Here is a 27,557-nt window from a genome sequence, read left to right on the forward strand (position 1 = left end):
CTGGGCCACACCACACACCCCCCCCCCGAGAACGACGCTGCCTGCTCACCACCCACCCCACGGAGAGCATTGCATCCCACTCAGCCCTTACCCAGTGCGAGGTCCGACACGGCAACGCTCAGCAGCAGCAGGGACAGGGACAGCCCTCCTCTTTGCCCAGCCATATCCAGAGCCAGCACCTCCACTCCCCGCGTGGGGACAGGTGCCTGCACCTCGGGGACGCAGGTCCAGGGGACGGTGCCAACAAGGAACTACGCTGCCAAGTGATGGCTGAAGGTTGCCAGAGCCGTTTCCTCGTTCCCGAGGGCAGGGAGGGGAGGCAACGACGGGCACTCACCCCCCCCCCTTCCTGGGGACCGGTGCAGCGCCGATGTCCCCGTGTGCGAGGGGGCGGGACCAGGTACTTAAAAGCCACGCCCCCATCCCACAGACCACGCCCATTTCCACCCCCTTAGCCCCTCCCCCAGCTTGTATAACACCCGCAGGGCCGCGTGGTTATCAGGTAGGGACCCCCGGGGCTCCGGGAGCGGATCGGGAAGCGGGATGGGGGCAGGGGACCGGCATCCTCCAGGCTCTGGGAGCTGACCGGGGACCGGGGATGGGCAAGGCACCGGGAACTCAGTACGGTTCCCGTTTCCCCTCGCAGCGGTCGCACGCAACAACGCTGCTCTCGGTACCGGCCCGGATAATCCTAAGGATGCGGCGGGGGCAAGGGAAGCGAAAGGCTGAGGTCACGGAGCTGCCACGCGTGTCTAGGAGGAGGAAGGAGGAAGAGGAGGTGGTGCAGGAGGCCCGGCGGAGGGCGGCCCCGTCCGTGAGGGAGTTCAACTACAACAAAAAGCGGGTTCGCCTTGTCTCGCATGGCTTGGACCTGAAGGATGATGCTCGGTGCATCCTTTACTGGATGTCCCGGGACCAGCGGGTACAAGGTGTGAACCGGCTGGCAGAGAGGGCCGGGAAACGGAGCTCCCGTGGGTGGTGAAAGCCTTGAGCACTTCCCCCCGGTAGTCCTTGGAGCTTGTCCCCCCTCTGCAGGTGGCACTGGGGGGATTCCTCTTGTGAAACCCCGTCTCCATCCCCTCAGCAGAGCGTCTCCCCGACACTGACCTGTGTGCTTTCTCCCCAGATAACTGGGCTTTCCTCTACGCCCAGCGCCTGGCCCTCAAGCAGGAGCTGCCTCTGCATGTCTGCTTCTGCTTGGTGCCCAAATTCCTGGATGCCACCATCCGCCATTACGGCTTCATGCTGAGGGGCCTGCAGGAGGTGGCTGAGGTACGGCCGCTGCAGGGATGCCCACGCTGGGTGGGACGGGGCAGGGCTCCTGGGGAAGGGTGAGGCAGATCCAGCCCTTCAGCAGTTGTGGGACAAGGTCTGCAGAGGCACAGACCATCCCATAGCCCTTTCCCCCTCACTGCAGGAGTGTGCGGAGCTGAACATCCCCTTCCACTTGCTGCTGGGCTATGCCAAGGACGTGCTGCCCACGTTCGTGGTGGAGCATGGCGTGGGCGGGCTGGTGACAGACTTCTGCCCCCTCCGCATCCCCCGGCAGTGGGTGGAGGATGTCAGGGAGCGGTTGCCAGAGGATGTGCCTTTTGCGCAGGTGGGTGCCCACGATCTCAGAGGGGAAAACTGGCTGGTGACATGTGGGAGAAACTTGTCTCCTGCATTTCGTGCCTGCAAAGGTGTGCTGGAGTCACCTGAGCAGGGAGCATGTGTGTCGCGTCGTGGGGACGATTTGCTGTTTCTGCTCACGCCCTCCTCCACGGCTCTGCTTCCCAGGTTGATGCCCACAACATCGTGCCGTGCTGGGTCGCCTCCCCCAAGCAGGAGTACAGTGCCAGGACCATCCGGGGCAAGATCCACGCTCAGCTCCCCGAGTTCCTCACCGAGTTCCCCCCTGTCATTCGTCACCCATATCCTCCATCCTGCCCAGCAGAGGTACCAGCTGGAGATACCTCCACACCCCCCTCACAGCCAGTCCCAGAGAGTTTCACAGCTGCTTTGTGATCCTGGGAGGGGATGGCAGGGCATGGGGACAGTGACCTGCCTGAAGTCATGCATAGGTGGTGTGGAGATGGGGATGCCCCAGAGAAGGGAGGTTCCCACATCTCTGCCGGGCTGGTTAAGGGCAGGCTGGCACAAGCTGGGGACTTGCTGGTTGGGGACATCCGGGGGATGTAACACTCAGGGCAGCCCTGGCTGAAGAGCATCTGCAAATGCGCTCATGCTACGTGGTTGCCACCCAGCCCATTGCTTGGGAGGCCTGTTATTCCAGCTTGCAGGTGGACCGCACCGTGAAGGAGGTGGAGTGGGCAACCCCTGGCACGGCTGCGGGGCTGGCTGTACTGCAGTCCTTCATCATGGAGCGGCTGAAATCCTTCGGCTCCCACCGGAATGACCCCAACAAGGCAGCACTCAGCAACCTGTCCCCATGGTTCCACTTTGGTGAGTGCCCTAGGCTTCCCAGCCTGCAGCACAGCAGCTCAGACCAGCAGCCCAACCTGCTCCCTCCCCATGTCCCCAGGCCAGGTTTCCACCCAACGAGCCATCCTGGAGGTGCAGAAACACCGAGGCAAGTACAAGGAGTCGGTGGACGTGTTCGTGGAGGAGGCCGTGGTGCGGCGGGAGCTGGCTGAAAACTTTTGTTACTACAATGAGAACTACGACAGCGTGCAAGGTAGCGTCCCGGGTCGGGTGGGCAACACTGGGGGCCGGACTGGTACCCAACTGGTCACCCCAACTTGGCAATCCCATTTCTGCTAGGAGAGGGGCTGTGGGGGCACTAATATACCATCATTTGGTACCTTCTGGAGGCAGGACAGGAGCTGCTGGATGCCCTCTTCAAGGCTGGTGCCTCCAGGGCACGGTGCCCTCAGCAGCCCAATTCCCCATCCCTTCCTCAGGGCCCTGCAGGAGCGGGTTGCTCAGTGTTGCTCCTCATCTCTCTTGCTCACAGGTGCCTACGACTGGGCACAAACCACCCTGAAGCTTCACGCCAAAGACAAGAGGCCTTTTCTTTACAAGCTGCAGGAGCTAGAGCAGGGGACCACGCATGACCCACTCTGGAACGCTGCCCAGGTAGCATCCTGTGTCTCCTCTTGAAATACTGAGCCTTTTCCTGAGGGGCAGAGATGAGCTGGCATGAACTGACCCATGTGGCTGTCCCTTTTCCCCCAGCTCCAAATGGTCCGGGAGGGCAAGATGCATGGCTTCCTGCGCATGTACTGGGCCAAGAAGATCCTGGAGTGGACCCGCTCCCCTGAGGAGGCCCTGCGGTTTGCTATCTACCTCAATGACCGCTATGAGCTGGATGGGAGGGATCCCAATGGATACGTTGGCAAGTTGCACGAGGCGGGCAGGGGGCGGCGGGTCTTATATCTGATGGCCAAAGCAGTGGGGAGGGGGGGAGAAGGCTCTCTGTGGACAACCCAGCCCATGCTCCAGCCTGTCCTGCTTTGCATCCATATCCCACCTGCTCTCCAGATGCCTCCAAGCACAGGGGAGAGTTGACGCTCTGTCCCCATCCCCGGCAGGCTGCCTCTGGTCCATCTGCGGCATACACGACCAGGGTTGGGCAGAGCGGGCCATCTTCGGGAAGATCCGCTACATGAACTATGCCGGCTGCAAGCGCAAGTTTGATGTGGGCCAGTTTGAGCGTCGCTACGCCCCCCGCACGCCCTCCCAGTGACAGGCACAGCAGGGCTTGAGATTGCTTGTCCCCCTCCGTGTTGGGGTGGACGTGTCTTTGCCAAGGTGCGGGCTCATACCTCAATGCCTGGCCAGGGATCGCCCCATAACAGCAGCAAGCCCCGGGGTTTTGCAGGTTTCTTTTCTCTGCCATCAGCCCCTGCTCAGCTGGGGCCCCGGGGGGCCTGTGCAGGGCCCTCCTGCTGCCACAGGTTCGCTGGCGGCTGTGAGAGCCCATCCTCAGTGTGCCCACGCCTGCCAGACACCTTTTCTACAGCCACTATGCTGAGGTGTAAGCCCAAGTTGCCGTTGTTGCTGCTAACCACAGCTTAGCTTTAGGCTGAGCAGGGCTTTTCTGGGGAAAAAAAAAACCCAGAAACCAGCTTCTCATGCCGTGCTTCCCACAGGGAAGTCCTGCTTTGTTCTGTGCAGAGCCAGCGCTGGGCTGGGCTTGCACGTGCATCCTTCAATGTTGTTTTAAAGTTTACAGTTTGTATCTCCTATGCCTATGGTGTTTATGGGGCAACGCACAACACTGCTACAAGGGGAGAGCTCTGCTTCGTGGGACCAGGGTGCAAGCAGGGATGGGGCAGCCAAGGCCATTCCCCTGGGCACCCCTGCCAGCAGCAAAAGCAGGCTCAGGATGGGGACAGGCATTACAGAGCCCCTTACTCAGCAGCTTGTACCTCCTGCCCTGAGTCCAGTAAGTATTTTGCAGGGGGAAACCAGGAACCAGATGGAGCAGTCAAGGGGTGGTGACAATAACCCCCTCCCAGTGACATCTGGCTATGCATCACCAGTTGCACAAGCTGTCCCCCCCGTTGTCCCCTGCCATCAGCTGGCACATCCTGCTCCCTCCCTGTCCCAAAGGGCACTGCAGCACCGACCCCGAGGTGGGGACACCCACCATTACCCCACCTGAAACAATGCCACAACACAGCCAGGACCCTCATTAATTTAGTTTATTAGGGACGGCATTTTTGTTGCTACGCTGTGCAATAGTCCTGTGGGGAAGGCTCCAGTTTAGGGCCAGGGCAGCCCCCTGCTCTCCCTTACAAAGAGCTCGCTGCCTTGGCCAGTTCCAGTGTTATTTGTAGCAGTCAGTGCTGGGCACAACCCTGCCCTGGAGACCTCCGCTGGGTTTGCAAGTCCCACTGCTTCCAGACAAAGTCCATGGTGGAGGGTGGAAACCACAAATAAACCAAAATCCCTTTCCTCTTCTCTAAACGTAGTCAGTGCTTCTAGAAAGGGACGTGGGCAACCTCTCAGCTGCTGTCCCATGACATTAAAGTGCTTCAAACAAAACAGGGTGGATGGAGGTGTGCTGCTGAGGCAGCTCTGGGGAAGGGGGTGCCAGCTCCGGGCAGCAGCAGGAGGGCTCAGCTTGGGGTCAGGCAAGACCAAGGCAGACCAGCGTCTGGCAGCCCCAGGGCTTGCAGAGCTGGAGAGCAAGCGGGAGAGCAGCTGCTCCCCTGGGGAAAACAAGCAGGAGCAAGACAAGAGGAGGCAAAACCCCAGGGGAGCAGGTGGGGACCTGAACCCCCTTTCCTGGGCTAGACATGGCTTTGTCAGGATGCTGCAGAGCAGGGGAGAGATGCTGCCATGCAGCAGCCTGGCCCCCAGCAGCGAGGCTCTCAGCCACCCTCCCTGGCCAAGCCCTGCAGCCACCCGTCCTGGTCCCAGCCTCCGCCCTGGAACCCTGCCACAGCCCGCAGGGACAGCCCACGAGGGGTCACATCCCAGCCTCGAGCCAGGGCACGCACTGCGAGAGCCATTGCCTCATGGCACCTTCTGCCAGCATATTGCTCCCCGGTCCCTCAGCACCCTTCTTGCACGTACACAGGCCACACCTCACATCCCACCCATGCCATGGGCTTAAGCATCCTCCTGTGATGCAGAGGCACCTCCTCAACTGACTGCTAGCTCACTCTGTACCACAGGGTCCAACCCCATGGAGCCATCAGTTGTGGCATGCCAGCTCTGCATCTGCAAGGGACTGACCCTTTGCAGCACCCCAGTGCCAAACCCTTCTCCCCTGTGTACCCCCTGTTGTGAGCAGGCTGCCCGGCCACCCTGCTGCACCACAGCCGGGAAGCCTGGAGGCTCTGCCTAGTTCAGGGACCCCTCTCCCAAGAGGAGCAGCAGATCTGCTGGGAAAAGGGGACACCTGGCAAATGCCAGCTCACTCCAGGGGTGAAGAACCAGGAGCAGGACAGCCCTGGAGGTTTTATACTGGTGAGTCCCAAGCAGATCGCATGCCCCCTAAACAGGGATTTCAAGCAGCACCTCCTTGGGGGGAACACACAGTTAAAAATACAAACAACCACATTAAAAAAATAAAACCAAATCCAGCAGATTAAAAAAAAACAACAACCAACCTAAAAGAACAAACTGAGACAGAGGCTTGGGGGGATGCAGCTGGAGGGCTGAGCCTTCACCCACATCCCCGTGGGTCTCAGGCAGATGGCAGATGGACACCAAGGCAGGTCCTGGTGCCACCAGAGTGAGGTCCCATGTCACCCTTAGAGGAGGACATGTCCCTCTGGGAGGAGAGACAGGCAGCATGAGAAGGAAGCAGGATTGGAAGCCTTGCTTACCGCATCCTCCAGCCATGAGGATGTGCCTCTGCCAAAAGGCCAGCAGCACCGGTCCCCTTGTGCGGCTGCTCCAGGGGCAATGCCCCTCGGCAGCACAGGCTGCGGTGGCAGGGCAGGGAAAGCAGCCCAGCACACACCGCACAGAGAGAGGTGAGGCAGAAATCTGGCATTTTCACCACTGCCACCTCCTCTGCTCTGATCCCGGAATGAGAGCAACTGCCCTCTGGCAGTGTCCCAAGCCAGATTTGAGAAAGGGAGCTGTTAAATGTACAACCAACCCCAAACCCCCACCCTCCCTCCATGCACACAATGCCCAGCAGCAGGACAGGGGATTGGAGGACTCGGCTGATTTTTCCCCTCCGAGGAGCAGACGCGGCCAGAGTTTCTTAGTATCCAGCTGGTGAGCAGAAAGTGCCGACCCCCTGCGGGACCCTGCTGGGGAGGGCACGGGGACGGCAGCACAGCCCTGCCTGGTCCAGCATGAGCAACTGCTTGGAAAAGGCCCCTGTTCTGCCTGCAGGACAGGCGGGAGCAACCGCCTTTCCCCAAGCAAAGGCATCGGGGAGTGCGAGCGGTACCTGGAGCAGACCCAGATGATGGAAGATGACCCTTCTCCCCAGCCCAGCACTACTGCACAGGGGAAAACAGATCCCTCGAGACAGCGCTCCAGGCCTTCTGATGGTCCTCCTCATCTCCAGTCCGTGTGGCTCAGTCTCTGGTGACAAAGGCCACGCACATAAATAAACCCACAATCTGCTCCTCCGCTGCAACGTGCTCATGTGGCTGCCACCGCCTCCGGCTGCTCCAGCTCATCTTCGTAGTCCGAGACGTAGGACTCCATGTTCTGCTTGGCCAGCAGCTCTCTCCGGGCTTGGAGCCGCTCGCAGCGGGGACAGCGGGTGGACTTGAAGCAGGATTTGTGGTAGCAGGCTTTGCACTCTGTGGGGAGAGGGGGAGAGCATGGCTGAGGGCTGGCAGGGTGTTGACACAGACCGCCTGGCACTCTGCACCCCAGAGAGGGATGCTCCAGGCTTGTCCAGGAGGACATTTCAAAGCAAAGCCATGGCAGAACAAGCACCAGAAGCGGGAGTCCAGCACCATTCTGGAAACAGAAAAAAGTCATGCTGCAGGGTCCCTGCAGCTCCCCTTTGGGAGCACAGGCAGGAGGTATCCTGCTCCGCACGAGGTACCTCCCCAAACTTCGCTGATTGTCCAAGGAAACAGTGTCTGCCCTGAGTTTTCTCTGGCACCACACCTGCCAAACCAAGACTTGCATGTTGTCAGGAAACATTTCAAGCCAGTTCAGAGGTTGGTCCCAAGCTGCAGGGACAAACTCTACTTGGCCATTAGTACTGGACATTATTGAGGATGACTCTTGAAGGGGCCCAAAGATTTCTTGGCAGGCAGGAAGGGCACAGAAACAAAGCCTTTAGGCTCTCTGCTCCACAAGTTCAGCTCCAGCCATCCAAGCAGGGGCAGGGGAGCTGTGTGCAGGCTGCAGCCTGTCCCGTAACCACAGCAGAAGGGAAGCCAGGGCTCCCAAACACCCACTTGCTGCAATCACAACCTGAATGCCTGCTGCCACGGGGGCAGGCAGCACACAGCGTGGTCAGGATGGGACCCACATGCTCCACCATGCCAGCAGCTCTGGCCAAACACTGTTATAATGCTGATCTGCTGCTGTGATAACACGGTGCAGAGTCACCGGCCATGCACAGGGGCACTCTGGTCTGGCTGGCTCTGGCTCTGTACCTCTTGCTAGCACAAATGCCACTCAAAACTGAAGAGGCAGATGTTGCTGGCCCAGGGTCTGTCCCCTCCCTGTTTCTCCCCAGCATCTCACCTTCACATGTCCTGCACTTGTTGAGCTCAAAGGGGAAGATGATGTCGCTCTCATTCTGGCAGAACTCGCAGATGAAGCCTTTGGCTTGGCACAGCTAGAAGGAGGAAGGGTGAGAAAAAAGCATCTAAATCCTCCTCATCTCCCTGGCAAGCTGGGCACGAGGTAGAGCAGAGCAAGACAGCAGGACACGGTGCCTGGCTCTAACCATGTGGGACAGCCCTTCCCCAGCACGGAGCACAGCGAGGTGTCAGCGGTGGGGGAGAGCCAAAATGGGGTAAGAAACATCCTGCACGTTCTGGTTAGCAGCTCTGTAGAGCAGGCAAGAGCAGCTAGCATTGAATCAGTTAATTTGGTGGCTGCCTTGCATGTCAAAGGCCCCCCCATCGGTTATCTATGCAGCAAAGCCTGCACAGGGTGCTCCCGAGGGTGTGGAGCCGTGCAGGAGGCAGGCAAGGGGGCCTTACCATGCACTTCCCAACGTGCAGGCTGCCTGCCTTCAGGAGCTCTGTCAGGCGAGGCACCAAGTCCCCCTTCTTCGTGGCACTGAGGTCACTCAGCGAGTAGAGGTGCAAATCCTCCGTCAAGTGGCCAGGCACCGCATCAAAGGAGTCTAGGAGGCTGCAGGACAGAGAAACCAGAGCTCAGAGCAAAGCGACTCCACTAAGCCCCCTCTCTCCACTGCTGCTTCTTTCTCTCCCCCTCCACTGCCCTCTCCCCCCGTTGCTCATTCCTCAGTGCAAATTGCCATGGGACAGATCCAGGACAGCAAAACAGCTTCACTTCACAGCCTGGGACTCACTCTTTAGCTAGCCGGCAGGTCTTAAACATGTTCTTCATGTGAAAAAGCTGGATTCGCAGCAGCTGGAGAGGAAGGGGGAACACGAGAATCAGTAAACAGAGCACAGTCCTTGGCCAAGCAGGTCTGCCCCGTTTCCTGCGCTGGTGAAACGACCGCTGCTCCTCAGCTGCTGCTCCCCTGCTACCAAAGTGTTTATACCATGCAGGGCAAAGCAAGCACAATCATCGTCACATGCTCCAGGAGATAAACCAAAGCCCAGCTGGATGCTAGGCAAAAATTCCTTCTGAATTTTCCTTCTGAAACTTCTACGTTACTGGACAAAGAACAAAATGTGAATGGAAACCCAGGGTGCTGGGCATTTCAGCCTCAAAAACTGAAATATCCGCTTCTCCCCAGCTTCCCTGGAATGTGGTTTACAATTGGCAGCCACCCACCTCACCCAAACTCAGGAAAGCATGGAACAGGTCTTACCCACACTTGGTTGAGAGACTTCACTTTCCGGTACAGGGCAGGATTGATATCCTGCACGTTGAAGAGCGGGTCACTCCAGATCTTGCTCAGCAGGTCTTTGGAGAAGTTGCTCACGTAGTACTTGCTGAAGTCCCACTTGCGCAGGATGCGGCTGGGGATGACCGTCTGGGCGTTCTCATGGCAGCACTGGCAGAAATACTTCCCCAGGTACTCACAGTACCGCAGCCGCTTGATGTAATCTGGCCAAACCCAGGCAGACAGGGAGGTCAGCCGAGGCACAGGCTCTGCCCAACCACACATTGGACTCCCAACACTGCTCAGCATTTCCAACAAGCAAGGCAGTCTGCCTTGTCAGTACCTCCTCCAGCCCCAGACTGCTCAATACCGGCATCTGCAAGCACCCCTGCCAACTGCAAAAGCCTTTGGGACCACAGTCTGGTCCTGTGCAGCCACATCTACCTACACATTCAGGAAGGATGGCTGGTCAAAGAGCTCTGCAGCTGTACCCGCAGTAGAACCTGCCAAGAGCTTTAGGAGCCCAACAGATGACTTTGCCGTAGAAGAGTCAACATCTGAAATGCCCTCTGAAGGGCAGGCTGGCTGCTCTTTGCCTCCACCAGCCCCGTGACCTTCTGGGGAAGGAGACTCCTCTGCAGGTGGTACACATCGATGTGCCGGCAAAGCTGACAAAGGCAGCGCACCATTTCCCCAGTGACCTTGTGCTGAGCTCTGCCACCACCCACCCAGTCTGCATCTTCCCACTTGTTCGCCAGTTCTTCCCCACGTTCCTGCTACAGGTCAGGGTGCCAGCACTCACCAGGATCAGTCCGGATGCCACAGCCTGCACACCGGTAATTCTGCTTGGCCACGGCCACCTTCCTCCTGCCCAGAGACAGAAGACGACTTGTGTGAGTCCAGCCCTGACGGCACCTGGCACCAGAGAACAGGCACTGGCACAGGGCTGGATGGCAGAGATGGCCACGTGCAGTGCCACTTAAACGTGGACAGCAAAGCCAAGGGAAAAAGCCCTGTTGTGCTCTGGTGCACACCAACGGCATCGACCGCAGGCACATCTCACAGCACCGGCTGCTGGTGGTGACCACCATGGATTTGCCAGGCTCAGGGCAGGGAAGCCCTGGCAGCCAAGTGAGAAGGAGAGGATTATCAACCTTGGTGTTGATGGAAAAGGGTTGGAAAGGGCAGGTCCCTGGAGAGCCCTCGGCCGCACAGGTCCTTACGTTGGGGCTGGGTGAACATTGAAGATGATCTGTGGTCGCGGTGGGGCCCACTCCAGGTTTCCGCGCACCCGAATCCTCAGCTTGTAGATGTCGGCATGTTGTCCATCATCAGGAGAGATGGGCAGAGAGTCAGGGATGGGCAGGAGCTGGGAGAGGCAGGCAAGAGGGTCAGATCCCTGCCTGGTACCACAAAGGCAATGCACCTGGCTGCCTTGCCAGAAACCTGCAACTGCAGCCCTCTGGAAAACTGCCAGGCACCAATCTGCTGCTCCAGCTGAATGGGAGCTGGAGAAGGGATGTCCCCAGGGATCCGGGCACCCTGGTGTAGGAGGCTCCAGTGGCAAAGCCCCTCTCAGCTGCACCCATCTCTGGAGCCCGAACCTGCTCTTCCAGCTCCACAAAGGGATCACCGGGACTAGCAAAGCCCCTGGGTAGTGGGCTGAAGTCAGGGGTTCAGGGAAGAGTGATCAAATGCAATCGATGACCGGGGACTCACACCCCTACCTTCTGTGGCACGTCGTGCTCAGGGACCAGCCACTCCAATTCAGAGGCAGCTGGGAGCTGCATGCCCTCAAACTGCTTCAGCAAGCCCATGGCCACAGCCTCTGCCGAGTTGGAATTGAGGAAGGAGTGGGATCTAGACAGCGAAGGGATTGGTTAGTACCAGGTCTCACAGCTGTGCCCTCCTCACAACCCTTGATTCTGGTCCTAGCTCAACCCCAAAATGCTCCGTTCAACTCTGGTACCTTATATCTGCACTGCTACATGGGCTTAAAATTGGTAATTATTGATTTCTGTCTTTGCAGCTGCGCCCAAGCAAAGCTGGCTAATGGCACAACAACGACTGTTTAGGAAGGCAAGCAAAACATATCTTACCTAATGAAAGCTGCGCCTGTTTGCAGGGGAAGCTGCAAAGTGAAAGCCAGTGTCTGTACAAGCCAGAAGTAACTGCTCTCCCAGTACGAATCTACTCAAGAAGCTACACACCTTTGTATCTCACCCAACGAGCAGAGGGGTCCCCACATCCCAAAGCGGTTTTGTTTTCAGAGCGTTAACACAGCAGCTGTGCTTAAAACAGGTTGTGATTCACATCCCCACAGCCCCTGCCTCTCCACCTCAGGGCAGTACCAGGAAAGGACTGAGTACTTCATGTTTAAGCTGTTGCTGCACTGCACAGAAAGTTTGTGAGCATCACTGTGTGCCAGCGGTTCCACCTCTGGGTCACAGCACAGCAGTGAGGGTTGGGTAGAAGGTGGCAGCACCACGTAGTCTAACAGGCTGTCATCCCAGCTGACAGGGGGGAGGCAGGGGAGGCTGAGAGCCAGCAGCAAGCCAGCAGCCAGTCCGGATGCTCCAGGACATGCCAGGTCCTCTCCTCAGCCTCTTACCTACTAGGAGGTATGGGGATCTCTCCTGACACCAGTCCACACCATATCTACCTCATGCTCATGTAACAAGTGAATGATCCCGATCATCCCAGGTGCTGCTTCCCAAATTTAAGACTAGGACCCAGCTGGAGGGATGTCCACTCCAGTGCAAAACTGCAGCTGATGCATCTGGAAGAGCAGAGTTGGGCAGGAAGGGGAACTTGGTACCAAGATGTCTCGCCACGAGTCGAAGACGTACATGGACTCCGAGGAGAGAAAGGATTTCCTGCTGGAGTCTGGGTTCCTCTTGATGTCTGCATCTGAATCACAAAACAGACAAGGTGGAGCAGATGAGGTGGGGCAGGGGGATACACTCATTTCAAACCAAAGCTTCACTGTAAAACTCAACAAGCTGTTCAAAAGCACGTGAACTACAGCATCCACTTCTACCAGTGGCACGGAGCAGCAAGGAGAGGTGCAGTCTAATCAGTCGCCTGTCGGGGTTACAAGGGAAGGACATGGTGGGATGCTGTGAAAACAGTGAGCCTGGGGTTTGGGGGAGACAAGTGGCTGCTGGTACAGGTCACACACCAAGTCCTAGCGGAGACATGGTCTGAAACAGTACGCACGCAGGAGCTAGGAGGGCAGGACAGCAAGGTTAGCAAGAAGGTTTAGTAGCTCTCTACATGCAGTACAGATGCTGCAGGGGATTAGCAATGGGATGCAGAGCCCTTCTCTCTACTTGACCACAACCTGTAAGATCAGACGGTGGCCATGCCACAGCTGTCAGCGACTGCGCAGCGGGGGCTGGCAGCCTAAGCCCAGCACTCCAGAGACACGTCAGCATCCATGCAGAGAGCAGGTCAGCAGCCACAGGGGCCAGCCTTCTGCAGAGGCCACAGACCCATCTCCCAAGGATGGAAGGCTCCAAGATAAGGTGCAGGACACTGGGGTCCTGCTCTACCCCACCCCTCTATCAGCTCTCCAACAGCCCTGGGCTGCCCGGCATCCCTCCTCAGTGCCAGCTTCAGGTCCCAGGCAGCACCCAGTGGTACCTTCATCAGTCATCTCTTTCTTTCACCCCAACAGGTTTCTCTGCTAAACCCTAACAGGGAATTCATCTGAATGGCAGAAGGACCCTGGGACAGGAGACTCTTCCAGCAGTACAAGCTGGGCAGAAGCAGGCAGAAACCCTGCTTCGTTACAGACTCCCAGAAACAGGAAGGCAGGCACGTGAGGGGAAAGTACTACAGGTCAGGACAGAAGAGGCCAATGCCATAACCTTCAGTCCAGCAGATCTCTTTTGTACCTCTGGGGAGCTCTAGGAACAGGATCTGCAGTGACCACACCACCCCCAAACACAAGCTTGCAGCTCCCCCAGCCCGGCGGCCCAGTGCCTGGCTAGGGGAGGCACAGCTCGGGGTCCCTGCTCCTCCATCCTGAGTGGGTTGGCTATGTGGACCTGCACAGAGCCCATCTGATCCTGGCCAGGCACCAACCACACACCAAGGCCCAGGGAATCGGAGCCCGGCTGAGCAGAGAGAGCCACCCCCCGAGCCGTCGGCTCCCCCGGGGAGAGCAGGGCTGCCCGGGCAGCGAGGGGAGCAAGTCCCAGTCCTGCCCATACATTTACAGCCTCACGCTAGTGGAGTTCAGCATTGGTGTTTGACCCTCCTTGTTTGACATCCATTGCTAGAAACAACCACAGGAAAGCATCCTAATGCTAAGGAATCCACATACCTACATCATGCGAACAGACTTCTAGCTGCAGAAAACAGGGAATTCAGGCAAACAGCCTCCCGACCACGTAGGGCACCGGCCAGACATACCCGCCCTGCTCTGGTGCCTTCAGCTCTGCGCAGGAAGGTGCTGCATGGTCCCAGGCTACGATGAACACGAGCAAACAGCGCGGCACACGCAGCACAGTGTGGGTCAAGCATTACAGGGACGCAGAGCTGGCACGCTCAGGCACTGCCATCGTCTCAGGGATGGCAGAGGGAGCCAAATCTGACCCCAGGCTCCTGCGGGGGCTAGCACTGGGATCTGGCCACCACTTGCTTCCCAACCTTAACTGCAGACACTCTCCAAAAGCCTCCAGTTAGCTGCCCAAAACATCTCTGCTGCCAATGCTTTCACCACGTGGGACAGTCCCCAAGAGGCTCATGAACAGCCCCCAAAGCTAAAGGACATCACCCTAGCCCCTGCATGCCAGCTTCAGGCCAGGATGAGCCCCCCTGGATTAAACGCCAGACACAGCAGGGCTGACGAGGAAGCTCTGAGCACCAGCAGCTCCGGCAGGAGCAACCTGCTGGCGCCGAATGCCTGACAGGAGAGATCAGCAGCAGCCCACATAGGCTGCTCCCTTGCTAAAGCAAACAGGGAGCACGTGAAGGTTATTTAAATGCAGCCAGCAGACCAGAAATACCATAAACAATAAAAACACTAAGCAAGACCTGGCTGCGCGTGATCCCAGTGCCCAGGGCCTTCAGCGTGAACAAACTGCCTGTGCCCTGTCTGCTCGCACTACTTTTCTCTCTGGGCTTTTTTGTGGAAGGATTCTTCTCCAAGTCAAGCAGAATAATGCTCCCCAAGGCATGTGCGTTGGAGACCTGGTCCCACACCACAGAGGACTCTGCTCTCATCCAGCCCAGGCTCAGCCTTCAGCAGCTACAGAGCTACAAAGCTGTGCCATTGCCCTGCCGAGCCCTACCCCAGGCAAGACAGGTCTTCACCACGGCAAGCACGTTTGGTATATCCAAAATACTGCATGGCAAAATGCCCTGGAGGAGGGAGCCCACGGCAGAGCTCCTCTCCCTCCTCTCTGCTCTCCACAACATCTCATCCTGCCACAGCTTTTCTTGCTGATGTCTGGATGATACTGGTGACAGTTCCCAAATCAGGCAGATTTCTGAGAAGTGTGCACGTGCACACACACACACCTTGCACACAAACACATGCATGCCGCAGGGGAGCACTGCGGGGTACTACCTGAGAACAAGGAAGCCATTGACACTGAGAGGCCGTTCTTGGACATTTGAATCAGGTTAGATCCATCGTTACCATCTGTATAACATGGTGATGACAAAACAGTTGACTTCAGTGCTTCAGCCAGGCCAAAGAGAAAGGGCATAATAGAAGAGCAGCACTCACACGAGAGAAGCCCAGGACTGAATTCACATACCCCTCCGTGGGCTTCAAAATGGAGCCCAAAATCTAGCCCTCAGGGACTGAAATGAGGGCTTTGCTGTCAAGAGACAAGAAATTTGTAGCTGGAGACTGGACTGCTCCATCTCCTCTTTAAAGTCAGTGAGACAGAGGTACTGCCAAGAAATAAGTCATCCACCACGGAGGATGAACCAGGCTCTGAAGGAAAAGGACAGCCAGGGACCCAGATAGGTCTCCCGTGGGCAATAAACTCGGCCACCCAAGCTGCCAGGAGCAGAGACGACAGATATTACAGGTCAGGATGCGACCAGTGCCCACCACTGCCACCCAGGAGAGAAGTGATCAGAGCTATGGGTCCTTCTGCCTGGGGAGGAGGAGAGCAGGATGGCAGCTCTCCCATCTGTCTCTAGCTGTGACAGCAGCTATGTGGACCAGACAATGAAATGGAAACCACCTACCAGCCAGAGGCACCAAATGCTAGAGGGTTACAGAGGATTTTGAAGTAAAGTCATGCCACCACATGAGGGAAACAGGTTGCTCTGCTCATGCTCAGAATTCAGCCATTTATTTGGGAAAAGCCATCCTGAGGGCCAGAGGGACATGCTCTTCTTCAGCGGCACTGACCTCAACACAACCACAGAAAGGAGAAATCTGTCTCTACGCAAGAAGCCAACGCAGCCATTCCCTCCTACCTCGGATCTCGTACTCCTCCACATCCTCCGCAGAGCCAGAGTCAGAGAACCGCATGGAGCCGTGGGAGCTGAACTGGGACCCGCTGTCTGTCGCCACAAGACCTGGGAAAATGCAACACAGCCAGACCATCAGTGGAAGTGGTCTGAAAGGTCACTGACAGCTAAGGGAGAAGTTGACAGCCAGGTATGGCCAGGGCAGGGAGGGATGGAGGTCAAGGATGGAAAACACTATGGGTGCAAAATGAAATTACATTCCATAACTCAGCGCCAGCAGCACACAAGTGTTATCAACGTACAGTGTCAGTCCCATTATGGTCTTCAACAGCAGCAGGGACTCACAGATCTCTGCAGCACCTTGGGAGCAATATGAGTGTTTCCCATGAACAGGCGGGATGGCAGGATGCTATAAGGACAGGCAACGGACAGAACACCCACATCCCACTAGCTCATCAGCCCAAAAGACATCACCCACTGTCTGAGCCCATCTCCTGGCAGATAGGGAACTGGTGTCTGGTGCGGATCTGCTGGCGTCGAATGCGAATCTTCTGTTTAAGCTCCTGGATCTCTTTGTCGCTGTCTTCCTCCTCCTCCTCCAGCTGCCGGCTCATCATGTTGTATTTCATCAGCTCAATGGCAGCAATTAGGGACTCTGAGATGCTGAAATGGGCATTCTCCTAAAAGGCAAGAGCAAAAGCATTCAAGGCTGTACTGCAGAGAAACTAGGAAGACCTGGTAAAATTCTGTTCCCCATCTGTGACAGGAAAGAGCTTATTACTCATGGAAGGTGGTAGAAAGACCTTAATCCCTGCTGACCCCACAAAACCTGACTCTTCTATGAGAACCTAGGAAACTAAAGGCTTCTTGAGCACCAGAATACTCACAAAACACAAGGGGCATCCTATGAAGAGGATGTGCAACTCATCCACTCTGGGGAGTCAGCACACGTGCATGAGGAGCCCTAACACGTTGCAAAGCTGCTGTGCATATTTTGGATGGGCAGACCCTGGCTGCCAGACATCAATGAGGAACTCAACCTTGAAGTTCTGTGCACAGCTCTATACCAGGAAATACTATGGGATTATCTTCCCCATGGAGGGAAGTATCACGGACCGTGCAGTAAGATACGTTCTCCAACGCACACAGGCTGCTGCCGCCTCCCTCACCTTCTCGAGGTCTGCACAGCTGCCGAAATCCTGCTCAGAGAGGTAGCTGATGAGGGACTGCCCTTCCAAGGGTCTTCTGAACATCCCTTCCCCCGAGCTCAGGTACTGGCCAGAATCTAGAAAAGCAAGAGACAAACGTATGAGGGAGGTACCTGCTGCTAATCCTCATGCTAACGAGCCCTGCCAGTGCCCAACCAGCATCTCACAAGCAGGTGCCAGCAGCTGAGGCCACCGCAGCCGATGGAGAAGCCTGACCAGGAGCGAGTGTCGCTGCTGAGGCTGGCTGCACTCACCGTACTCCATGTAGAGGGAGCTGGGTGTGCTCAGTTCGCTGCTCTGGGTGGAAGCAGAGACCAGCCCTTGCCCTCTGCCTGGATCGCCGTGGGACTCTGGAAGGGAAGGCAGCACCAGCCAGACATCAGTATCCCCAATGTGCCCAGCCCAGCGCACAGGGTGAAATGGAAGGAGTTCAACAACACACAGGCAGGCACAAATGGAAGTGAAGCAAGGAGGGACATCCTCCTGCTCTGTGCCACGGCTGAGGACAAGCCCAGGAGGGGACAAAGCTAAAGGCGTACTTCAGGCAGGAGGGGAGAAGGGGAAAGAAGGAGAGAAGCTCATAAGAGCCATAGAGCAGTCAAGTCCTGAGCCTTCCTCTCTTTAACCCCTAGCAGAGCTGTGGGATGCAACAGCCTCCAGCAAGAACCTCTGCCAGCCTCTTCTTCCTGCTGGAGCATCTCCAAGGGAAGAGTTATCCCTCAAGGCAGAGAGGGCCACGAGAGACAAGGGGAAACCTGAGCAGCCAAGGGATCTGTGGGGCTCCCAGCCCTGCAAAGCAGCCTGGACAATGGTGAAAGGAGGCATCTGAAAGACACGCTGTTGCTCAACTAGAAGCCGGGGTTCCGTGTGCATAACCGTAGAGCCTGGGCTGTAGTGCTCAAGGTGACCTGCACAGGCTCTCGGCTGGGCTCTGCCCAACACACGCACCATGGTGCAGCTCCCTGCTGGGCTGAGCTGGCGGGGACTGCCCGGAGCTGGCCTGACCAGAGACCTACAACAGCTGGCGCTCTACGGAGAGCCACAGCCCTGGGGAGCGCCCAGACAGAGTGGCTGGGTGACACAGGACTGCTGAAGGAGACTGAAAACACCCTGACTGAAGCATATGGGTGTGGACAGGGGGGCAGACATCAGCTGACATCCCGAGCACAACAGAAGGGCAACCCCATTCTCTCCACCTCTTACTCCTCTTTGCCCCCAGCTTCCCTGATGTGGCTGGAGGCTCCCAAGCCCACCAACACCAGCATCTCCTTGCCAAGACCATGAAGCAGCAGCCACCAGGATGGGGCTTGGGACCAACCCACCCAACAGGGTCACAAAGGAGACCCATTGGGGTGGGAGGCTTTCACAGCTAATCACTGTAGCCTGGCAGGGTCTCCCACAGCCACCTCAACCCTGCTGAAAATCACCATGGAAACCACCTCATAATCACCAGCCTGGGGGATGCCACGTACAACAGAGCCTACTGCTGAAGGCTAAGTGAGGCACTGCTCAGCACCTTCTGCTGGAGCAGGGCACGGGGCTGGACATGTCTGTTTGGACACCCACCACCTCCAGGAAGGAGCCTTCACAGCTGCAGAGCCCTCAGCACCCAGATGTTAGCTTGACAAACCCGCTGCCACTGTTCAGTGGATGCAAAAGAAAACAGCCCATTTTTTTGAGCTGCTGGCTCTTCCTGCATGTGGGACAAAGGGATGATGGCACCCCAGCACCTCTGCTCGGGGGCAAACCTGCCCCAAGCCCAGAAGAGTCCTGGCTGTGGGTGCAAACACAGCTGGGCTGGGATGCGGCTGAACTCAGCCAACATCAAACCTCCCTGTGCCGCAGATCCACTAAATGAAAGGAAAAATAAGATGTTCAAGTCCATGCCTGCTTAGCTGCCAGCCCTTATTTGCTAGGTGAGAGATGAAACCTCTCCTGGCTCCCGAAGCAGTGGGATGGAGGGAAGGGCAGGGGACGCAACTCAGGGACTCGGTGGCCAGCGCTCCCTAACGCCATGCAGGGGAGCCGGGCGCTGCTCTTGGCCTGGTCCAATGCTCCCAACAACCAAGCTGGGATCTTCAGTCAGGCTGCATGCATAAACCTGGCCACCCTTCAAAGCACCAGCTGGGACACAAGGAAGAAAGAATTTTTTTGTTGTTTTCTAAATGGACACTAATGAGTTGATGGAAATCCTGAACTTGATGCAATGATCACTAATGAAGGGCTGTTATATGGGCTCCCAAACCTGCCACTGGATCTTCTATTATAATGGTGATATCCCTGAGGCCTCCTGGGCAGACAGAGGAGGAGGAGGGCAGCATTAAGGGAGAGAAAACAGAGACAGACTGGTTACTACTCAGCAAGCACCTCCACTTCTCCCATGAAGGCAGCATAGCTGGGGCAGACTCCCATGAACTGGTTGTCCCCTCACATCCCACTCCTCCCCACCATGCATTCACCCACTCAAGAGCACAGGAGGACCCAGCAGGTTACCAGTAGGAGGACATCCTATCAGTAGGATGAGCCCAAGCCCCAGCCCAGTGCCCTGCCATGGCACCATGCCCCAGCCAGGCAAGGCCAGTGGGGAAGCAGGACGGCTAATGCCATGGCATCACTGCTATTTTCTAAGTTTTTGGTAAAAGCTGCCAATACAAATAACAGACCGGCCCAGGGCATTTTGGGAAGCAGGATGTCAGCACATCACTCCAGTGTGGAGCAGGAAAGCTAGGGCACAGACCAAATTTCCCAACTGTTTGCCCACAGTTCTCCTTGCCGACCTGATCCATGGAGTCAAAGGGGCGGCCAGCATCAGCCTCTGGGCACCGGGGACTCCCACACCCCAAAGCCATCCCAGAAAAATCATCCCATTACCATGCAACTTCCCCGAAGCCACGTTGGTGTCAGAGTGCGAGCGCACGTGGCTCTTCTTGAGGATGCCGTGCGGAGCTGACGACTGTCCCTCTGAGAAGCTGGACCGGCGCAACAGGCTCGAGCCCCTGCTTCCACCTCCACTCGCCCCCTGCTCCCCCAGGGATGAGACTGAGTCCAGCTTCTGGGAGCTGCTGGAGGAGAAGAGTTTGGAGCTGCTGCTCTTGGTGCTGTTGGTGCTGGTGCTGCTGCAGGCCCGGCCCCGGCGCCCCAAGTTCCCAATGGCCAGGTACTCCGGCCCATCGTTAGCATCGCTCTGCGGGTCATCCTGACTCCCCGTCCAAGTGTCCTCGCTCTGGCTGGTGGTGCTGGAGCTCATCTCGCTGGCTGGAGAGAAGGGGTCTTTGGGTGAGGGGACGTGGCAGCGGGTGGCAGAGCTGGGCTGCTCCAGAGGGGACCTGCCATTGCTGAAGGAGGAGGACCGGGTGGATGGGCAGCGCTCCTGGGGCTGGCTAGAGCTGGAGCTGACGGAGAGGCTCGCTGGTCTCCTGTCTGGACAGAGGTAGAAGCAGGATGTCACACACTCTGGCACAAGCAGACCACCCTACAGCAATAAGCTTGTATACTGGCACGCACACCCACCCACCATGGGCAAAGTCCAGGGATCTCCTTCCCAGCACGGGCAGAGATCTCCTCACACCCATCCCCCACGATGACTCCAAGACCAGAAAAAAGGCAAAGGTTTTTTTGGGTCTATCCTGAGCTTCCCAGCCCACCCTTGTTACCTGAGAGGCCAGAGGAAGCTGGACGATCAAGGCTGGAGAAGGACCCAAAGCAGCGCTGCTGCGTGCAGCCTGCAGCGGGGATGTACGAGGACGCGGGGAGGGCAGTCAGGCTCTGACTCTTGGTCACTGGAGGTGGACCATCACTCTTCCTGGTAAGCTGAAAAGAGGCGGCATCATTATAAATCAGTATTTATGGGGCTACACGTCAAAGGAGCAGCAACAGAAAGGAATCGACCGGCAGGCGCCTGGTCACCAGCCAGCAAAGGACGCGGCAGCCCTGGGGGCAGGAGGATAGGGGGAGAAAAATGCCGCGGTGCAGAAGGGAAGCGGCTCTGCTCGCAGGTACAGGGCAGGCTCCCATCGGGAAATTACCAGGCTCTCAGTAAAATGATCCAGGCAGCCCAGCGCCCCAGGCAGACGGCTCTCCTGTCCTTCAGCGTCGTGGTCACACATCTCTCTTGACCCAGCAGAAGGACCTGACGCGCACAGGGATGGCAGTGACGTGCCAGCCAGCTGAAAGAACACAGCCCCCATTTAATGAAGCCTCATTAATTGCCTTCCTCTGGGGAGCTCTGTGCAAAGAAAGCAGCTGCTGATCCCTCCTCTGGGGAGGGGCAGCTGGCACGGGGCTGCACGGGAGGTCACTGGTGTCATCAGCAGCACTGGGCAACCCAGGTGTCCTGGGGTGCCACTTGTCCCCTCTGAGGGTGGCTGTCCCTCACGACCAGGCAGCTCTGCTTGCCGGCCCTGAAGCCTGAGACTGTTGGAGAGGGCTTTAAAGGTGCCTCTTACAAGGAACTGGTCCTTAGGTCCTCATACTCAAATCCTCAATGCCCACCAGAAGCGAGGTGCCCCAGTACAAGCTCCACACAGCCATCTCCCCCACCTTGACCCCTGCCAGGCTCGCGCAGGCAGCACAGTTCACCGCTCTCCTCCCCTCTTGGAGCTCCTTTTGCTACTTTCAAGTCCAGCCCCTTGTCCAAGGGCTCCGTGCACCCTGAATGAGACCTCACACGAGCAGCTGCAGCCAGCCGGTGTCTGGGGAGAGCCAGATGGGAAAGCCGGGACCTCAACTCACCATGGAGGTGTCGATCTGAGCCAGAAGCCTGGGGTTGTTCTGCTCGACAGCCTCCAGGCACTGCAGCATGGCTGTGACGTGGGCGTCACTGAGCAGGAAGGCAGTGTCTGGGGAGAGAAAACTGCTGGTCGGGGAGGTCCCTCTCACCCGGGTGGTTTGACAACGCCGGTTGCTCACACACAAACCACCTTTTCTGCTGTCCCCTCTCACTCCCATACAGCTTGGCAAAGCCACAGCTAGATATTTTCCTAATAAGTAGGAACAGGCCCGTTTCTCTTTACCTGCGTAGAATTTCCTGATGTACTGCCGGTTCCCCAGGAGCGGTCTCAGCTGTGCCGACAGGCAGTGGCACTGCAGGCTGTGCTGCAGCCACAGCTGCGCGATGGCCTGGTCCCCCGGGCCCTCGGGGTTGGACTGGCCGCTCTCCTGCAGGCTGATGAACTGGAAAGGGAGGCCAGGGACAGGTTAAGGCACCCAGAGGCAAGCGGGGGAGCAGGGGTTGTTCCACCGCATGGCTTTGGTGCCCCCCACGTAACGGGAGCTCTCCCAGTGCTGGACACTGTCAGTGGGAAGGAGGACACGTCCCAGCAGCTCCCCAGCCACCAGGGAGGCAAAAGCACCGGAGAGGAACTTCACTTCAAAGGTCAGCCAGTGACCAAAGTCCTCCGACAGCCACCAGCAGTATGAATTTCTCCTGCACGTTCTCCCACCCGTGTGCCTCGTCCCTGACCCGGAGGGACCCCATGCTCCTCAATCCAACCTCTTCTCGGTGGTGATGGTCATGTTCTTGCTGACACGTTAACTGGGGAAGGTGACAGCTAAACACCTGAGCTGCTGCAGCTTGAAGAGCTGCGCTGGAGTCACACCCCACATTCCCCCACAGGAGGCTGCACACAGGGACTACCAGGGGTCAGCCCCTTGTGCCCACCCACGGCGGGGACTGTGGATGTCAGCACCGGGCAGCCAAGGGCCGAGAGCATCCCTGTGCACCAGCGGTCAGCACAAGCCAGGAACAGGAGAACCAAATGCATGGTGAAGGCACAACCCAGAAATGGGACAGCCCAGACCTTTAGAGATTTGCACAGATGCATGAATCACCCCTGCACACACACACAAGTGCCGCTTGTGCCAGTTCCCTTGGTGATGCTCGCTGCACCCGGCCGAACTGAGCTGGAGATTGGCCTGGGAGAAATAAGCAGCCGATTGTCTCAGCTCAAGCCACACTGAGTTCCCGGGACATGGCTTGTACACAAACACACAGCTGCTTCAGCCTCCACAAGCCATGGAGCCGTGTTACCCACAGCAGGCCAACAGCCAAGGCGCCGCTATCCCACCAGTGAGGCTCACAGCCCAGCTGCCCCCTCCCTGCCGAGCACAGAAGGCCACCCCACCAGAACCTACCTTCTCCAGGTGATGAGCAGAGCCGGGACTCAGCCAGCGAATATCCTTCACAAACTGCCAGTAATCCTTCTGTCTGCAGCACACCTGCCCAGGACAGGCACGGTTAGATACCACCACCCAAGTCCCAGTTAAACGACAACACCCCCCATCAGCCCCACGCTACCATGAGTGGAGAGCCCCTAACCCTGGTAGGATGGACCAGAAAAGAGACAGAGGAAGAGCAGCACTGCTTTGCAAAGGAGAAACAACACAAGCATATAACAGTTTTGTAGATCAAGGGATCGAGTCAAAAAACTCTGGCTTGATGTAGATAAGTTGTCTCCTGCTCCTCCCACAGCGACCTCTCAGTTGTGGTCAGCCCACAAGTGACCAGACAACAGATCACACAAGCTTTTCTTCTTCTACCAGGTAAGATCCCAGTCCCTTTTACCATGGAAACATGAGAGGTCTTGGGACAGGGACAGGACGTGGCACCAAAGGGCTCACATCCCTGATGCAGTGGAATAACGATCCTAAAGGCCAACCGCAGGTCTGCCAAGTTCAAGGTTGACCAACTTGCCACATCACCGTTCCCCTTCCTGATCAAGCGGGACCTGGAGGAGAGTCCTGATGCCTCAGCACTGCAGTCAGACCTCAGTGGGGGGACACGAAGGACAACATGGAAACACATCCCAGCAAAACCAGCAACCATCCCTGTCTTCTGATGCAAGCCATCACTGAAGACACCAGCACGGCTGACCACCCCACGTGAGAAATTTGGTGTTGCATTTCTATCAGCTCTTTGCTGCTGTTTGCCTCAGCTTCAGTCAGACAACGAGTTATTTTGTTCATAGTTATTCCCCCCGTTAAAGAGGAACTGCAGCAGAGTTGCTGTTTTCCTCGCCACCCTATTGGCTGTACACACAGCCCCAAAATGTCTCTCTTCACCAAAAGGCTGATTTCTTTTTTCTTCCATCTCTATTTCCTCTTTCACAAGAGTCAGAGGAAAGGGTTCTGTTTTGTGGTTTATTTGTTTGAGGGGGTTGGTTTGGTTTTTTAAGACTAGAGAACTAATATGGCAATTTCAGTCCTCTAGATTGAATTGAGGTTTTCTGAAGAAACAAATAAAATTCACTCAAAAGTTTAAAAACCTCTTACCCTAGTTCTCTTAACATATACATACGGATTTTTTTCACCTTTTTTTAATTTATTCCCAGTTGTAGGGAAAAAAGTTGATAAGAAAACAATAAGTAAAAGGAAGTGTTTCACTGGGGCACATATGAGAAAACTGCTGTTAGGAAGCTGTATTTTCACGGGCTTTCCTTTGCAGCTATGCCAGCTTGATTGGTGTCACACGTGCCCAAGCAGAGGAGACATTTCTAGGTAAAAGAGCTGCCTTTGCCCATAGCAAAAGCATCGAGGAAGGTAACATGCCATCCTGCTTTGCATGAACTGTTACCAATAGACAGACGAATATAAATAATTTAAATCTCACTTCCTGAAGCCTATTAATAGCACGTCTATCAGAAGGGAGCACTGCACTCCTCATCTAAAAGGAGCTTCTCTCCCTGCGGATCTCCCGAAAGTCCCTGGGCTGCACCACTGGGGACTAACGGGAACAGAGCAGCACGGGAACCAGTGCTGACTGCAGCTAATACATCCAGGGATCACAGCACCCTGCTGGGATGAGCTGCCAGCCTGGCTCTTCCTGGAGGCTTATTAGCTTGGGTGCAGCATTGCGTAGGAACGGTTTTCCTGCTCCTGGACCCAGCTGGCCCGTGCAAGCTGCCGGGGTCTCCTCTGTATTGCTCGCTTCTCTGCATCGCTCACTTCTCTGCATCGCTCTGGGTGGCAGAGCTGCGGATGGGAAGCCTGCCCCCAGGCATGCCCTGCAGACTTGCTTCAACTTTCCATTGTAAATTAATTGTGGTGGTAATTGCAAGCTAAAGGGAAGATCTTCAGGCCTCTGCACACAAGTGGGAAGGAGAAATTCTTCCAGACAGCCATGGAAGGAGGAACGTCTGGGTGAGCAACTGCAAGGCATGAGAGCCTGGAAAGAGAGATCCCATTCACGCAGAGCATGGATTTGGCTGCCAGCTCCTGTTATTAACACAGCTAACCAGAAACAGTAAAGATGTGAGGTTTCTCTTGCCAGACCTTGCTGGGGAGTTGTCCAAGTGCAGACGATATTGGGCTGACTCATTGCAAACGCAGCTTTATTGCTTGGCTGCAGCAGAAAGGAGAGAGGGGATCGTCCTCAGCGTGCGGGGCACGGGTACTTAGAAAAACCACAACGAAGGTGGATGAGATAGAAAGAACATGCACCCAGGTCCCTCTGACCAGGCAAGCTCAGTCCCTGCTTCGATCACTTCCTATGCTGCTATAAGCAGCTACGAGCACTGAAGCAAGCTGCAGGCAGACAGGACTGTGCCACCTGCTCATGACAGGCACCGAAGCAGCTAGAGACAACAGTGCTGGTAGGACAGAGCCCTACCTTGTCATGGATGAGCCCGTGGTAGAGGATGCTGTGCATGTCTCTGCAGAGCCGTTCCAAGCCTCCATACTTGGACCAGACGTTCGGATTGCTGGTGGACACCAAGCCTTCCACTGTGGTCTTCAGGTTGCCTAGCAGCTTCCAATGCTCCTTCCTGCAGAGAACACAGCAAGTTGCATCAGATATACAGCAAGAGGAGCTTCACAACAGGACCGTGGTATTGCACTCTTTCCAAGGAGGCTCTGGTCAGGCTGAAACCTTCAGTGGTCCAGAAGCTAGCAAAGGTGAGCTAAAGGATTTTACACCTCCCTGTGGTCTCCCATGCATGGTTTGTGGACAAGAGGCCCTATCATAATGATGCTTGTAATGGCTGGTAGCCACCACCAACGTGGTCTCAGGAGACAGAAAAAGACTGATGGCTCCTGCAATATACCACTTGCTTGGTACGGGCCAGGAAAGCTGGAGGACATCTTTCCAGCCAGCATCTTGTCTGCTTCACTCACACGCCCTATCAGAGACTGTTCAGAGCAGCGGGACATCAGGAGTACAGCACCTGCAAGGCAACGGCATGATGTCCACATCTAGCAGACACTGGCCGCACTGCACCCACATTTACAGAGGGTGCTGTAAATTGCTCCCCACACAACGTGCACATCGAGCACTCCGGCACCATCAGGATGCAGAAGTGCTCCACTCCAAGTTCAGTAACTCTTCATCTGCATCTCCACCTGTCCAGCTGCTCTCTGGTCCCTGAGCTGCTGTAGGCGCAAGCTGACTTTCTTGCAAAAGCGTTCATCGTGTTCTGGACGGAGATTAGCAAACTGCAAACTGCTGTTGTAGTCTAGAGCTTGCACAGAATTTCTCATCAACATCAACACCCTCGGCTGCCCTGTATACAGCAAGGAATTGCCATTTTCTGCCGTAAAGCTGGAATGAGGATACAGAGAGGTAACGTCATTTGCCTATGCAAAAGCAATTTTGGGGAAGGAAGCTTTGGATGACTGAGATCCCCCCTCAAGCCATTTGACAGTGTTGCCAGAGGAACAGCAGGTGTCAGAAACGTGTATTCGGATAGGAGCCACTCTCTCAGAAGCAACAGGAATGTTGCAATGTATATTTGGGGATGCAACTGCCCAAAAAACATGTCTCTGCAGGGTTTGTAACAAAAGCACTGGGGGTGCCAGCTTAGAATGAAAATCCAACCTTTCAACCGGCAAGAAACAAGCCAGTGTTTCAGCTGTTAATCCCTCTCACTGCCCAAAACAAACCAGATTTCCAAAGCAAAAGAAAAGAAAGGAAAATAAATTTAAAATAAACAATATTACTTTAAACTGCTCTTGTTTTCATCCTTGTGGATGAAAGTGTGGGCTGCACACCTCTTGCTGCACAGAGGACACTAAAAAGCAACATAATCCTGATATTTAAAACCAAGCTTTTCCTATCAATATCTCTTTGTGACTCATTTGTTATTGCAAAACTGATTAAGTGAACAAGCAGATCATCAAATATTGGCTCTGCTTCAAGCTCCCCATCCACTCCCTTCACGAGGTCTCCCCAGCAAAACCTCACTGCTTTCACCGCTCACCTAAGCTTAAACCATGCAGAAGCCAACCCACTCCACCAGCAAAGCCTGTCACCCGGACAGCACAGGAGCTCTGAAACAGAGCTGCAATTCATAAATAAGTATGTATATATTTACGATGTACTTAGACTAACAAGCACGGTCAGGGCTTGCCTCAGGAGAGACTGAAGAAGAAAGCACAGATATAAATCAAAAGCAGCTTCCTGAAGGAGATCTGACTAAGGGAGACACAGAAAACCGATCCAGCCATTCTCCTTAATTTATGGGCTTTTCTCATCACTGGCCAGTTCTTTGACTGGGGACCAGCTC

At 56.1% G+C, this 27,557-nt stretch overlaps 2 protein-coding genes across 7 annotated transcripts in view; one reads left to right on the forward strand and one right to left on the reverse strand.

The window, feature by feature from the left end:
• The first annotated feature begins 461 nt into the window (after window positions 1-461).
• Window positions 462-4,190, forward strand: LOC129209774 (deoxyribodipyrimidine photo-lyase-like). 2 transcript variants are annotated; one of them, XM_054834656.1, is made up of 10 exons: window positions 462-502; window positions 647-929; window positions 1,127-1,272; window positions 1,418-1,600; window positions 1,780-1,938; window positions 2,247-2,445; window positions 2,525-2,677; window positions 2,957-3,078; window positions 3,178-3,337; window positions 3,534-4,190. In XM_054834656.1, exons 2-10 carry the CDS (start codon window positions 698-700, stop codon window positions 3,686-3,688), a joined length of 1,509 nt encoding a protein of 502 aa, XP_054690631.1. In that variant the 5' UTR covers window positions 462-502; window positions 647-697; the 3' UTR covers window positions 3,689-4,190. The 2 variants fall into 2 exon arrangements, with proteins under 2 accessions (XP_054690631.1, XP_054690629.1); XM_054834654.1 differs by having other exon boundaries at window positions 3,178-4,190.
• Window positions 4,191-4,635: 445 nt separating this feature from the next.
• RUBCN (rubicon autophagy regulator) overlaps window positions 4,636-27,557 on the reverse strand; it is a 32,768-nt gene continuing 9,846 nt past the window's right edge. For 2 of the 5 annotated variants that reach the window (XM_054834653.1, XM_054834649.1), the window contains exons 2-23: window positions 25,667-25,820; window positions 23,194-23,277; window positions 22,074-22,233; window positions 21,793-21,899; window positions 21,087-21,227; window positions 20,715-20,871; window positions 19,933-20,481; window positions 19,307-19,351; window positions 17,316-17,411; window positions 17,023-17,138; window positions 16,332-16,533; window positions 15,860-15,961; window positions 14,991-15,065; window positions 12,262-12,322; window positions 11,140-11,272; window positions 10,636-10,781; window positions 10,215-10,279; window positions 9,398-9,636; window positions 8,927-8,988; window positions 8,592-8,745; window positions 8,128-8,221; window positions 4,636-7,223 (exon numbers count right to left, since the gene is read on the reverse strand). In XM_054834653.1, the coding sequence (XP_054690628.1) occupies window positions 7,060-7,223; window positions 8,128-8,221; window positions 8,592-8,745; window positions 8,927-8,988; window positions 9,398-9,636; window positions 10,215-10,279; window positions 10,636-10,781; window positions 11,140-11,272; window positions 12,262-12,322; window positions 14,991-15,065; window positions 15,860-15,961; window positions 16,332-16,533; window positions 17,023-17,138; window positions 17,316-17,411; window positions 19,307-19,351; window positions 19,933-20,481; window positions 20,715-20,871; window positions 21,087-21,227; window positions 21,793-21,899; window positions 22,074-22,233; window positions 23,194-23,277; window positions 25,667-25,705 (2,991 nt within the window). In that variant the 5' untranslated portion in view covers window positions 25,706-25,820 and the 3' untranslated portion in view covers window positions 4,636-7,059. The remainder of the gene's footprint in view (window positions 7,224-8,127; window positions 8,222-8,591; window positions 8,746-8,926; window positions 8,989-9,397; window positions 9,637-10,214; window positions 10,280-10,635; window positions 10,782-11,139; window positions 11,273-12,261; window positions 12,323-14,990; window positions 15,066-15,859; window positions 15,962-16,331; window positions 16,534-17,022; window positions 17,139-17,315; window positions 17,412-19,306; window positions 19,352-19,932; window positions 20,482-20,714; window positions 20,872-21,086; window positions 21,228-21,792; window positions 21,900-22,073; window positions 22,234-23,193; window positions 23,278-25,666; window positions 25,821-27,557) is intronic. The other 3 variants (XM_054834650.1, XM_054834651.1, XM_054834652.1) reach the window with 3 other exon arrangements.

Source organism: Grus americana, chromosome 9 (assembly GCF_028858705.1).
Source record: "Grus americana isolate bGruAme1 chromosome 9, bGruAme1.mat, whole genome shotgun sequence".
NCBI lineage: Eukaryota > Metazoa > Chordata > Aves > Gruiformes > Gruidae > Grus > Grus americana.

What these genes read in the sequence shown, in the direction of transcription:
- LOC129209774 (XM_054834654.1), top strand. Translation starts at nt 698, where the DNA reads ATGCGGCGGGGGCAAGGGAAGCGAAAGGCTGAGGTCACGGAGCTGCCA. An exon ending in AGGATGTGCCTTTTGCGCAG is followed by an intron (nt 1,601 to 1,779) that starts GTGGGTGCCCAC and finishes TCTGCTTCCCAG; the next exon opens with GTTGATGCCCACAACATCGT. An exon ending in CACTCTGGAACGCTGCCCAG is followed by an intron (nt 3,079 to 3,177) that starts GTAGCATCCTGT and finishes CTTTTCCCCCAG; the next exon opens with CTCCAAATGGTCCGGGAGGG.